At 45.6% G+C, this 12,972-nt stretch overlaps 1 protein-coding gene across 1 annotated transcript in view; it reads right to left on the minus strand.

Moving 5' to 3' along the window:
* The window catches only part of LOC148443350 (solute carrier organic anion transporter family member 1A2-like), a 54,570-nt gene that overhangs the window by 10,378 nt on the left and 31,220 nt on the right, over nt 1-12,972 (minus strand). The window contains exons 7-10 of the mRNA XM_088462941.1: nt 11,991-12,218; nt 10,008-10,172; nt 7,296-7,491; nt 5,637-5,799 (exon numbers count right to left, since the gene is read on the minus strand). Coding sequence (XP_088319067.1) covers nt 5,637-5,799; nt 7,296-7,491; nt 10,008-10,172; nt 11,991-12,218 — 752 coding nt within the window. The remainder of the gene's footprint in view (nt 1-5,636; nt 5,800-7,295; nt 7,492-10,007; nt 10,173-11,990; nt 12,219-12,972) is intronic.

Below are 12,972 nucleotides of genomic sequence, written 5' to 3' on the forward strand. Positions count from 1 at the left end.
AGCTGGACAGTGAGTGAGCTGTTTTGGGGTCAGTGAGGGCTGTGAGGGGGTCAGTGAGTGCTCTGAACTGGACAGTGAGTGAGCTGTGTAGGGGTCAGTGAGGGCTGTGAGGGGATCAGTGAGTGCTCTGAACTGGACAGTGAGTGAGCTGTGATGTTAGTGAGGGCTGTGAGGAGGTCAGTGAGTGAGCTGTGTAGGGGTCTGTGAGGGGGTCAGTGAGTACTCTGAGCTGGACAGTGAGTGAGCTGTTGTGGGGTCAGTGAGGGCTGTGATGGGGTCAGTGAGTGCTCTGAGCTGGACAGTGAGTGAGTTGTGACGTTAGTGAGGGCTGTGAGGAGGTCAGTGAGTTGTGTAGGGGTCAGTGAGAGGGTCAGTGAGTACTCTGAGCTGGACAATGAGTGAGCTGTTTAGAGGCGAGTGAAGGCTGTAAGGGGGTCAGTGAGTGCTCTGAACTGGACAGTGAGTGAGCTGTGTAGGGGTCAGTGAGGTCAGTGAGTGCTCTGAGCTGGACAGTGAGTGAGCTGTTTAGGGGCCAGTGAAGGCTGTGAGGAGGTCAGTGAGTGCTCTGAACTGGACAGTGAGTGAGCTGTGTTGGGGTCAGTGAGGGGGTCAGTGAGTACTCTGAACTGGACAGTGAGTGAGCTGTTTTGGGATCAGTGAGGGCTGTGAGGAGGTCAGTGAGTGTGCTGTGTAGGGGTCAGTGAGGAGGTCAGTGAGTGTGCTGTGCATAGATCAGTGAGGGCTGTGAGGGGGTCAGTGAGTGCTCTGAGTTGGACATTGAGTGAGCTGTGATGTTAGTGAGGGCTGTGAGGATGACAGTGAGTGAGCTGTTTTGGGGTCAGTGAGGGCTCTGAGGGGGTCAGTGAGTGCTCTGAACTGGACAGTGAGTGAGCTGTGTAGGGGTCAGTGAGGGCTGTGAGGAGATCAGTGAGTGAGCTGAGATGTTAATGAGGGCTGTGAGGAGGTCAGTGAGTGAGCTGTGTAGGGGTCAGTGAGGGGGTCAGTGAGTACTCTGAGCTGAACAGTGAGTGAGCTGTTGTGGGGTCAGTGAGGGCTGTGAGGGTGTCAGTGAGTGCTCTGAGCTGGACAGTGAGTGAGCTGTGCAGGGATCAGTGAGGGCTGTGAGGGGGTCAGTGAGTGCTCTGAACTGGACATTAAGTGAGCTGTGACATTAGTGAGGGCTGTGAGGAGGTCAGTGAGTGAGCTGTGTAGGGATCAGTGAGTACTCTGAGCTGGAAAGTGAGTGAGCTGTTTTGGGGTCAGTGAGGGGTGTGAGGGGGTCTGTGAGTGCTCTGAACTGGACAGTGAGTGAGCTGTGTAGGGGTCAGTGAGGGCTGTGAGGGGATCAGTGAGTGCTCTGAACTGGACAGTGAGTGAGCTGTGATGTTAGTGAGGGCTGTGAGGAGGTCAGTGAGTGAACTGTGTAGAGGTCAGTGAGGGGGTCAGTGAGTACTCTGAGCTGGACAGTGAGTGAGCTGTTTTGGGGTCAGTGAGGGCTATGAGGGGGTCAGTGAGTGCTCTGAGCTGGACAGTGAGTGAGCTGATTTGGGGTCAGTGAGGGCTGTGAGGGGGTCAGTGAGTGCTCTGAGCTGGACAGTGAGTGAGCTGTGATGTTAGTGAGGGCTGTGAGGGGGACAGTGAGTGAGCTGTGTAGGGGTCAGTGAGGGGGTCAGTGAGTGCTCTGAGCTGGACAGTGAATGAGCTGTGAGGTCAGTGAGGGCTGTGAGTGGCTCAGTGTTATATGGAAGGATCTGGCAGTGAGACAGAGCTATGTTACCGCTGCTATATCTGTTACCTCTGTTATATCTGTTACCGCTGCTATATCTGTTACCGCTGCTATATCTGTTACCGCTGCTATATCTGTTACCTCTGCTATATCTGTTACCGCTGCTATATCTGTTACCACTTTTATATCTGTTACCGCTGCTATATCTGTTACCACTTTTATATCTGTTACCGCTGCTATATCTGTTACCACTTTTATATCTGTTACCGCTGTTATATCTGTTACCACTTTTATATCTGTTACCGCTGCTATATCTGTTACCACTTTTATATCTGTTACCGCTGTTATATCTGTTACCACTTTTATATCTGTTACCGCTGTTATATCTGTTACCGCTGTTATATCTGTTACCGCTGTTATATCTGTTACCACTTTTATATCTGTTACCGCTGTTATATCTGTTACCGCTGTTATATCTGTTACCACTTTTATATCTGTTACCGCTGCCATATCTGTTACCGCTGCTATATCTGTTACCACTTTTATATCTGTTACCGCTGCTATATCTGTTACCTCTGTTATATCTGTTACCGCTGCTATATCTGTTACCGCTGCTATATCTGTTACCGCTGCTATATCTGTTACCTCTGCTATATCTGTTACCGCTGCTATATCTGTTACCACTTTTATATCTGTTACCGCTGCTATATCTGTTACCACTTTTATATCTGTTACCGCTGCTATATCTGTTACCACTTTTATATCTGTTACCGCTGCTATATCTGTTACCACTTTTATATCTGTTACCGCTGTTATATCTGTTACCACTGTTATATCTGTTACCACTTTTATATCTGTTACCGCTGCCATATCTGTTACCGCTGCTATATCTGTTACCACTTTTATATCTGTTACCGCTGTTATATCTGTTACCACTGTTATATCTGTTACCACTTTTATATCTGTTACCGCTGCCATATCTGTTACCGCTGCTATATCTGTTACCACTTTTATATCTGTTACCGCTGTTATATCTGTTACCTCTGTTATATCTGTTACCGCTGTTATATCTGTTACCACTTTTATATCTGTTACCGCTGTTATATCTGTTACCGCTGCTATATCTGTTACCTCTGCTATATCTGTTACCGCTGCTATATCTGTTACCTCTGCTATATCTGTTACCGCTGCTATATCTGTTACCACTTTTATATCTGTTACCGCTGTTATATCTGTTACCACTTTTATATCTGTTACCGCTGTTATATCTGTTACCGCTGTTATATCTGTTACCGCTGTTATATCTGTTACCACTTTTATATCTGTTACCGCTGTTATATCTGTTACCACTTTTATATCTGTTACCGCTGCCATATCTGTTACCGCTGCTATATCTGTTACCACTTTTATATCTGTTACCGCTGCTATATCTGTTACCTCTGTTATATCTGTTACCGCTGCTATATCTGTTACCGCTGCTATATCTGTTACCGCTGCTATATCTGTTACCTCTGCTATATCTGTTACCGCTGCTATATCTGTTACCACTTTTATATCTGTTACCGCTGCTATATCTGTTACCACTTTTATATCTGTTACCGCTGCTATATCTGTTACCACTTTTATATCTGTTACCGCTGTTATATCTGTTACCACTTTTATATCTGTTACCGCTGCTATATCTGTTACCACTTTTATATCTGTTACCGCTGTTATATCTGTTACCACTGTTATATCTGTTACCACTTTTATATCTGTTACCGCTGCCATATCTGTTACCGCTGCTATATCTGTTACCACTTTTATATCTGTTACCGCTGTTATATCTGTTACCTCTGTTATATCTGTTACCGCTGTTATATCTGTTACCTCTGTTATATCTGTTACCTCTGTTATATCTGTTACCGCTGTTATATCTGTTACCGCTGCTATATCTGTTACCACTTTTATATCTGTTACCGCTGCTATATCTGTTACCACTTTTATATCTGTTACCGCTGTTATATCTGTTACCACTTTTATATCTGTTACCGCTGTTATATCTGTTACCGCTGTTATATCTGTTACCACTTTTATATCTGTTACCGCTGTTATATCAGTTACCGCTGTTATATCTGTTACCACTGTTATATCTATTATTGCTGCTACTGTATATCTGTTACCGCTGTTATATCTGTTACCACTTTTATATCTGTTACCGCTGCTATATCCGTTACCTCTGCTATATCTGTTACCGCTGCTATATCTGTTACCACTTTTATATCTGTTACCGCTGTTATATCTGTTACCACTTTTATATCTGTTACCGCTGTTATATCTGTTACCACTTTTATATCTGTTACCGCTGTTATATCTGTTACCGCTGCTATATCTGTTACCTCTGCTATATCTGTTACCGCTGCTATATCTGTTACCACTTTTATATCTGTTACCGCTGCTATATCTGTTACCACTTTTATATCTGTTACCGCTGCTATATCTGTTACCACTTTTATATCTGTTACCGCTGTTATATCTGTTACCACTTTTATATCTGTTACCGCTGTTATATCTGTTACCGCTGTTATATCTGTTACCACTTTTATATCTGTTACCGCTGTTATATCAGTTACCGCTGTTATATCTGTTACCACTGTTATATCTATTATTGCTGCTACTGTATATCTGTTACCGCTGTTATATCTGTTACCACTTTTATATCTGTTACCGCTGCTATATCCGTTACCGCTGCTATATCTGTTACCACTTTTATATCTGTTACCGCTGTTATATCTGTTACCACTTTTATATCTGTTACCGCTGTTATATCTGTTACCACTTTTATATCTGTTACCGCTGCTATATCTGTTACCACTTTTATATCTGTTACCACTGTTATATCTGTTACCACTTTTATATCTGTTACCGCTGTTATATCTGTTACCGCTGCTATATCTGTTACCTCTGCTATATCTGTTACCGCTGCTATATCTGTTACCACTTTTATATCTGTTACCGCTGTTATATCTGTTACCACTTTTATATCTGTTACCGCTGTTATATCTGTTACCGCTGTTATATCTGTTACCGCTGCCATATCTGTTACCGCTGTTATATCTGTTACCGCTGTTATATCTGTTACCACTTTTATATCTGTTACCGCTGTTATATCTGTTACCACTGTTATATCTGTTACCGCTGTTATATCTGTTACCACTTTTATATCTGTTACCGCTGTTATATCTGTTACCGCTGTTATATCTGTTACCACTGTTATATCTATTATTGCTGCTACTGTATATCTGTTAACACTGTTATATCTGTTACCGCTGTTATATTTGTTACCGCTGTTATATCTGTTAACACTGTTATATCTATTATCGCTGCTACTGTATATCTGTTACCGCTGTTGGAACCTGCAGGCCTGGTTAAGGATAAACCGTCCGGCCTAAACTCTATTCCACAATCCATGGTGCCTATTGTTCTACTCCAGTGGTGTCAAACTTGTGGCCATCCAGCTGCAGTGGAACTACGCAACCCAGCATGCACTGCCACAGTTTTGCTATTATAGTCTGCTAAAGCTGTGGCAAGGCATGCTGGGATATGTAGTCCCACAGTAGCTGGATGGCCACGAGTTTGACACCCCTGGTCTTCTCCAATAGGACATAACACTTCCCATATAGACCCCAGAGTAGCTTATGCTGAATGCAGCCCATTGTGCTGTAAATAGGGCACAGAATGTCCCATGAGTGGATAGATTTAGTTGTGTTTCCCCATATTGCACAGTTGTATCTCATCCTGACCCAATCTCTCCTCATGTTACAGTCTATAGCGGCGTCTCTGCGACATTCTGGGCGTTTTGTAGCCTTTAGGACCAATATCCAGATGCTATAACATTCCCGGTATGCACCGGACTGCGGCTTGTGCTTACCACATTGTGCCCGCTTCCGGTAGTAGATGAGCAGCCGGCTAAACAGGCGGAAACATAGGCCACCCCGTTATCCCCACACACGGGGTCCCACACGTCAGTCGCACAGCCGCAGTTCATGTTACAGTCAGCGGATAAGTTGCCCACGTAGGACTCCTGCTCAACACTGAGATAAAGCACATATTTTATCACTATAATGTCACACAAACATTACCACAAAATGTCCCTGATTATAATATAACATCTGCTCTCCCACCCAATATAAATACAGATGTTTATATGTAAGTGATTACTAGGGGTCTATATATTGTAAGTAGATGATCGTTGGGGGCCTCTACAGTATGAAAATGATCACTGGGGGTCTCTGTATAGTACATAGATGATCACTGGGGGTCTCTGTATAGTACATAGATGACCCAGAGGGTCTTCATACGGATTGTAGATGATCACTGGGGGTCTCTGTACGGTATGTAGATGATCACTGGGGTTTCTGTATAGTATGTAGATGAATGCTGTAGGTCTTCATATGATACAGAAATGATCACTTGGGGGGGTCTCTGTACAGTATGTAAATGATCACTGGGGGGCTCTGTACAGTATGTAAATGATCACTGGGGGGTCTCTGTACAGAATGTAAATGATCACTGGGGGGGTCTCTGTACACTATGTAGATGATCACTGGGGGGTCTTTGTACAGTATGTAGATGATCACTGGGGGGGTCTCTGTACACAGTAGCGGATCCAGGCACGGGCAAGCTGGTCCGTCGCCCGGAGCGCTACTGTTTCCGGAGGGCGCAGGAAACGCCCACCACCCGCCCGGCGGTATAGGACATATTTAAGCACAGGGGGGAGGGAGCGGAGGAGGGAAGGGGCGGCAACACAGGACGGCGCTGGGCGCAGCGCTGCCTAGCGCCGGCCCTGTCTGTACAGTATGTAGATGATCACACATAGCGCAGGGAGTGCTATGACACGGTGTGCGTGCATCCCGATTGTTACTGCAGTGAGACGCAGAATGAATTTGGGTGCAGGGAGTGTGGATTTTAGCGGCCGTGCCTGGGAGGTAACAGGGAACAGTTAGGCATACGCGGGCGTGTCGCTGGTAGGATTCCATGTTCGGAGGGAGAAACTGCACCTGCTATAGGACTGGAGCAAGTTTTGATGGTGCATCCGCTGGGGCATCGATGGTAAAGACACACCGAGACGGATTTCCACAGGCACATGGCGCTACAAGTGAGGGTCTTAAGTATGTAAGAAATTTGGAACGGCATTAGCATAAAGACACAGACGCAGCTGCTGCAAAAGACGAAGACGAGGCCGCGTCTACGTGCAACTCAGAAACCGGCCCATAATGTGGCGGGAGTAATGTCGGTGATTGCGGCTATAGATGCCTTTATCAGAAGCGCAGCTTTTTCTGTATCACTGGAAGACCCCCCATGAGGGTTTGCAGCTGAGCTAATTCGCGCTAGGTTTATAAAAAGCTGATAGGTCACATTGTCGCTGGGGGAAGAGCTAAGCAGGTAAGTTAGAAGCGCAGGACATATATTCTATATCTGCTGATCAGACATTATTATGGGATCCAGTGACACCAGTACGTCACATTTACCGGTTTTATCTCAGGTTATTCCCTTCTGTACTACTATACATTATCCTGCGAGCTCCTACCCGTCATAGGAGACCGTCAGGCCGGCTACAGCTGAGTTCTTGCACGCCATGGCGAAGGCCAGGAGATACAGCGCGTATTCCGTTATAGACGTAAAAAATCCAAATTTCGCTGCCATCAGTGTTGTGATCTTAAATCTCTTCATGAAGAAGCCCCCAAGGAAATAGCCGACAGCTATGATGGGCAGACTGTACACCCCTGCGGAGAGAAGATGGCGGCACAGCGTAATTCTGGTATCTGTGAGCGGTCACACCGGCTCCTCCATCACTGGCGAGCAGCGTGGTATACAGACACTACGTACACAGCAGGAACGTGAGGGGAGCGTCCATCCCCATGACTGACCCAGACAATGACCAACGCCTATAGAGAATATAGGGACTGCCGGTATCTATGGCTAAATCTGTGTATACAAATACTCCGTGAGGGGCCGGGGTAAGTAACAGGATCGGGAACCCTGTGGTGGCAGGTTTGTCACCCTAGCAGTCCCAGCATAATGGGCCGGGGTCCCCAGCACCCTCCTTACATTCAAATTGTAAAAAACAACCCCCACAAATTTCACTGAAAAAAACGACCCCCCCAAAACTCACAGTCACCATTTCATTACACAATAAACCTTTGTTTTCTTCTTTTGTGTTTGCCAGATCCTGATAGTATATGAACAGGCAGCTCGTCCATCACAATCACTGTATTAACCAGTCATGTGCGGTGAGGTAAATGGCTGGGGAGGCACTGGCAGTGATGTGCGATGAGGTAAATGGCTGGGGAGGCACTGGCAGTGAATTGCGATGAGGTAAATGGCTGGGGAGGCACTGGCAGTGATGTGCGATGAGGTAAATGGCTGGGGAGGCACTGGCAGTGACATGCGGTGAGGTAAATGGCTGGGGAGGCACTGGTAATGACGTGCGGTGAGGTATATGGCTGGGGAGGCACTGGCTGTGACGTGCGGTGAGGTGAATGGCTGGGGAGGCACTGGCAGTGACATGCGGTGAGGTAAATGGCTGGGGAGGCACTGGCAGTGAGGTTAATGGCTGGGGAGGCACTGGCTGGTATCAGAGTTACAGATACATATAAGAACCTGAGGGTACATGTGGGCATTATACAGAGGTGCAGCAGTATATAGTGCTGGGAATGTGGTGAGTTTTGATCAGGGATGTGCGGAAAAGGCAGACACGGAGGCAGCGCCTCACCTCCCATACACTTATTACTACAGAGTTTTGACTGTAAAAATGATTAGAATTATACAAAAAAGATATTTATAATATTTTATTAAAATTTGTCTTATCATTTTTATAGTTAAAACTCTGTAGTATACCTAAGTATAGAACATATAGAAACCGTTGTAATTCCTACACCGTTCACCTGATTTGGATGTAATTACCCTCAAATTAAATCTGAAAGTCTGCAGGTAAATCACATCTTGTTTGTTTCATTTCAAAGCCATTGTGGTGGTGACTAGAGGCCAAAATAGGACAATTCTGTCAATGTCCCAATATTTATGCACCTGACTGTACTTAGTTTGAGATCTAGTTTATGGAGGTAGCTATTCTTTTGATGTTCTATTTTACATGTATATTGTTCAAATACTTTTGCATTTTTTTTTGCCTAATTACCATTTGTTTACCACATATTTCTTATTATTACTATTATTATTTTTATTCATTAAGAGTTACTTATATAGCGCAGCATATTTCGTTTGTTTTACAAACTTACTTTAATGATCATCTTTTGGTAAAAATAAAAACACGGATTTTAAAACTTTTTGTTGTAATGTCCTTTTTGTGTGTTTAACTAAAAATTACTAATATAACATTTTTACTACCAGCCACAGCTCACGCACACTAGCTATAGCAGCATACGCTGAGATAAGAAGACACTGATCACAGGGGTCTGGCAAGCTTAATTCTCTACAGCTGGGGATCCAACAAGGAGCTGCTAAGAGTCGGCTGCTGAGTTTGGACAGCAGTCATAGTGACTGTGGTAACTTATTGTCCTTGCCCAGAAACTCCTTGATGGTCCCCCAGCTGCAATGAAGAATCCAAAGAATCCGAGGGTTTCGAATTTGGGGCAGCGGGAGATTAGAGCTTGAAACGGTAGGTCTGCATTGGGGAACAGATTTTGGCTTATGCTCTTTATTGTAGTGTGATCCCATGTTTCCGGTTATAGTGGATACCAGCCCCCGACCTGCCCAGCGCTGGGAATAGAGGATTTACTATTTCTGTCTGTTCTCCAATTATCAGCTATTAATTATTTACTATTACACGGGAATGTTTCCTTACAGGCGCTGAGTGGCGTTTAAGTATCCGAGAAACGCATTTCCTAGGGCTCTCCGAACAATGTTACAAAAAATACTTAATACACAAAAAGAAGTCACGGTGTCCCTTAACGCTCATGATTAACGTCAGCCGTATATATGGGCTAAACGAATCTATATTGTAGGAGAGGAACTGGAACGTTGTTTTCTAACTGAAAGGGGGTGAGGAGAGGTTGGACCTTTACAGTGCGCAGTACAGAGATTCTCCCACTTGGATGGATGCTGAGTGGACTATAAAAGCAACGTCCCTGAGCTTCTACCCACCCAACTACTCCTGCAGGTTCTGTCAGTGCCCTGTCCCACCCCTAGGTGTCGCTGTGGGAATGTGACTTTAAACATGTACTGTATATGGAATATATCTGGTGCCAGATCATCCTGTGCGACTTTGTGATATTATACGCACCTATTAAAAAGATGGCTTCTGATGCCGATATACCGTACTGCTGCTCCAAAAATTTGGGAGTGAATGAGAAGAAGCCGACAAACGCACTGAACTGTATGACCGTTACCAGGAGAAACAGCATATAGACCTTATTCTTCAAGAGATTCTTTAGGAGGACGAGGAATCCTGTAACACGAGAGGAGACAGAGATTAGCGGCCATATCGTGTCCGTGTCCTTGTCATACATACAGCATTATGGGGCATATGTAGTAAAATGGAGCCACAAGTACAAATTTCTCTCCCTGCTTATCACGGTTAAATATTGTTACTGTAGTTTAACCACAAAATCTCGCGAAGGCGGCGGAAAGAAAAGCGCTCCCGCCAGTGTCAGCAACGCAGCTGACTAAGTCCCTGCTGGTTCATGCGCATGGGAGACTGAAAACCCACCTCTGGCCTTTCAATTACACTTGTTGAAAAAAAAATTGTTAAAATAGATGAGGAATATATATATATATATATATATATATATATGTATATATAAAAGAAAAATATTTAAACATATTCATTGTGTTCTGATCTCGCCATCCAACGATTCCTGAAGTCGGTACTTAATAAGTAGGCACTTCATTTATAGGGCGGAGCACCAGCGAAAATACTTTTTGTAAAAGGAAAAAAAAAATATTTTCTATGTATTTTCCCATCAATCTTCTATATAACGTGTGGCTATAGGTCAGAGACGCTCGGCTCTCTGCCTGTGTGACGCTACTTTAGTCTGCTGCTTTGCCTCATTAATCACGGTAAAATGAAAGACTACACAGTAGCTTAACTGACAGAAATTTCAGCTTTTTGTCCTGAGGATGTGGGAGTGTCTCCAGCTGTCATAGGGAATACGCCATTCACCTTACTGCAGTGGAAAGACAGAGGGAATATGCCATTCACCTTACTGCAGTGCAAAGACAGAGGGAATACGCCATTCACCTTACTGCAGTGCAAAGACAGAGGGAATACGCCATTCACCTTACTGCAGTGCAAAGACAGAGGGAATACGCCATTCACCTTACTGCAGTGCAAAGTCAGAGGGAATACGCCATTCACCTTACTGCAGAGCAAAGACAGAGGGAATACCCCATTCACCTTACTGCAGAGCAAAGACAGAGGGAATACGCCATTCACCTTACTGCAGTGCAAAGTCAGAGGGAATACGCCATTCACCTTACTGCAGTGCAAAGACAGAGGGAATACGCCATTCACCTTACTGCAGTGCAAAGTCAGAGGGAATACGCCATTCACCTTACTGCAGTGCAAAGTCAGGGCAAAGCCTCACAATTCTCCTTCATGGTTTGTGCGCTCATTTTATACTTAGTAACCAGGATATTGCCCATGTAAGGTGGTACTGTACCCTGTACCCTGGGTGCCCGGTGATAACAGCACAGATTGCTCGCACCTTGTACTGTGAGGTGGTACTGTGCCCTGTACCCTGGGTGCCTGGTGATAACGGCACAGATTGCACGCACCTTGTACTGTGAGGTGGTACTGTGCCCTGTACCCTGGGTGCCCGGTGATAGTGGCACAGAGTGCACGCACCTTGTACTGTGAGGTGGTACTGTGCCCTGTACCCTGGGTGCCCGGTGATAGTGGCACAGATTGCACGCACCTTGTACTGTGAGGTGATACTGTGCCCTGTACCCTGGGTGCCCGGTGATAACGGCACAGATTGTACGCACCTTGTACTGTGAGGTGGTACTGTGCCCTGTACCCTGGGTGCCCGGTGATAGTGGCACAGATTGCACGCACCTTGTACTGTGAGGTGGTACTGTGCCCTGTACCCTGGGTGCCCGGTGATAGTGGCACAGACTGCACGCACCTTGTACTGTGAGGTGGTACTGTGCCCTGTACCCTGGGTGCCCGGTGATAACGGCACAGATTGCACGCACCTTGTACTGTGAGGTGGTACTGTGCCCTGTACCCTGGGTGCCCGGTGATAGTGGCACAGATTGCACGCACCTTGTACTGTGACGTCTGTTTTCTCAGCTTCCCCCTCCATGTTATCTCCTGTCTCCGGCCTCAGCATCTCTCTCAGCTCAGGCTGGTTCTCCTGACCCTCTTTGGGCAGCATCTTGGGGATAAACCAGAAGGGGACGGCAGCCAACAGATTCAGGACCCCACTGGCCAGAAAGCCGATCCACCAGGCACCAACCCATCGGGTGTCATTCATACTTAGTGTCACTTCATCTGCAGGGACAGAGATAAAGGAATGAGAATAATTATAAGGGAGACAAGATCACAGAGACATGTGTTACTGATCACTGCCCGGACCCCAGAGCTATCCCTGGCTCATGTTATTTACTAGTAGTATCGTATTCCCCATAGTGACCAAGTATACGTTCTGCCCTCTGCGTCCTGCCTGTGACCCGCACCTCTCACTTCTGCTAGCAGGACTTCTCCTGAGCTGCTCCCCACTTATGGAACTCACTACCCTGCCTGACCAGACTCTCCCCCAATGCCATCAATGCTTCAAGTGCTGACTCACTATGGGGTCTAGTAACCCTTGGACGGAGATAAAGTACCAGCCAATCAGCTCCTAACTGTCATTTGCAAAGTGATAGTTGGGAGCTGGTTGATTGGGACTTTATCTAAATTCACTTTATCTCCACCCAAGGCTTAGTAAATAGACCCCTATATCCTAATAATCTGTCCCCTCCCGATACTACTCCTGCTGCCTGTTCTGCAAGCTCCAGTACCATCTACACACTGTTACCCACTAACTCTTCTGATAGACTGTAAGCTCCTAGGGTCAGGGTCCTCTCTGCCCTTTGGCTCTCATCTGCAGCTCATATGTACATTTGTAACTTGGTGAGTTCTGTGCGGCTCTATAAATAAACAATAGAGATAATGATGATACGTTTCTAGACTGCATTGGAAAAATGACGGAGAGAGAATGATAAAACTCGCTGCGTATGATAATGGTCATAACCAGCCAATCAGC

This window comes from Taudactylus pleione, unplaced genomic scaffold (assembly GCF_031769625.1).
Source record: "Taudactylus pleione unplaced genomic scaffold, aTauple2 ptg001296l, whole genome shotgun sequence".
In the NCBI taxonomy this organism is placed as follows: Eukaryota; Metazoa; Chordata; class Amphibia; order Anura; family Myobatrachidae; genus Taudactylus; species Taudactylus pleione.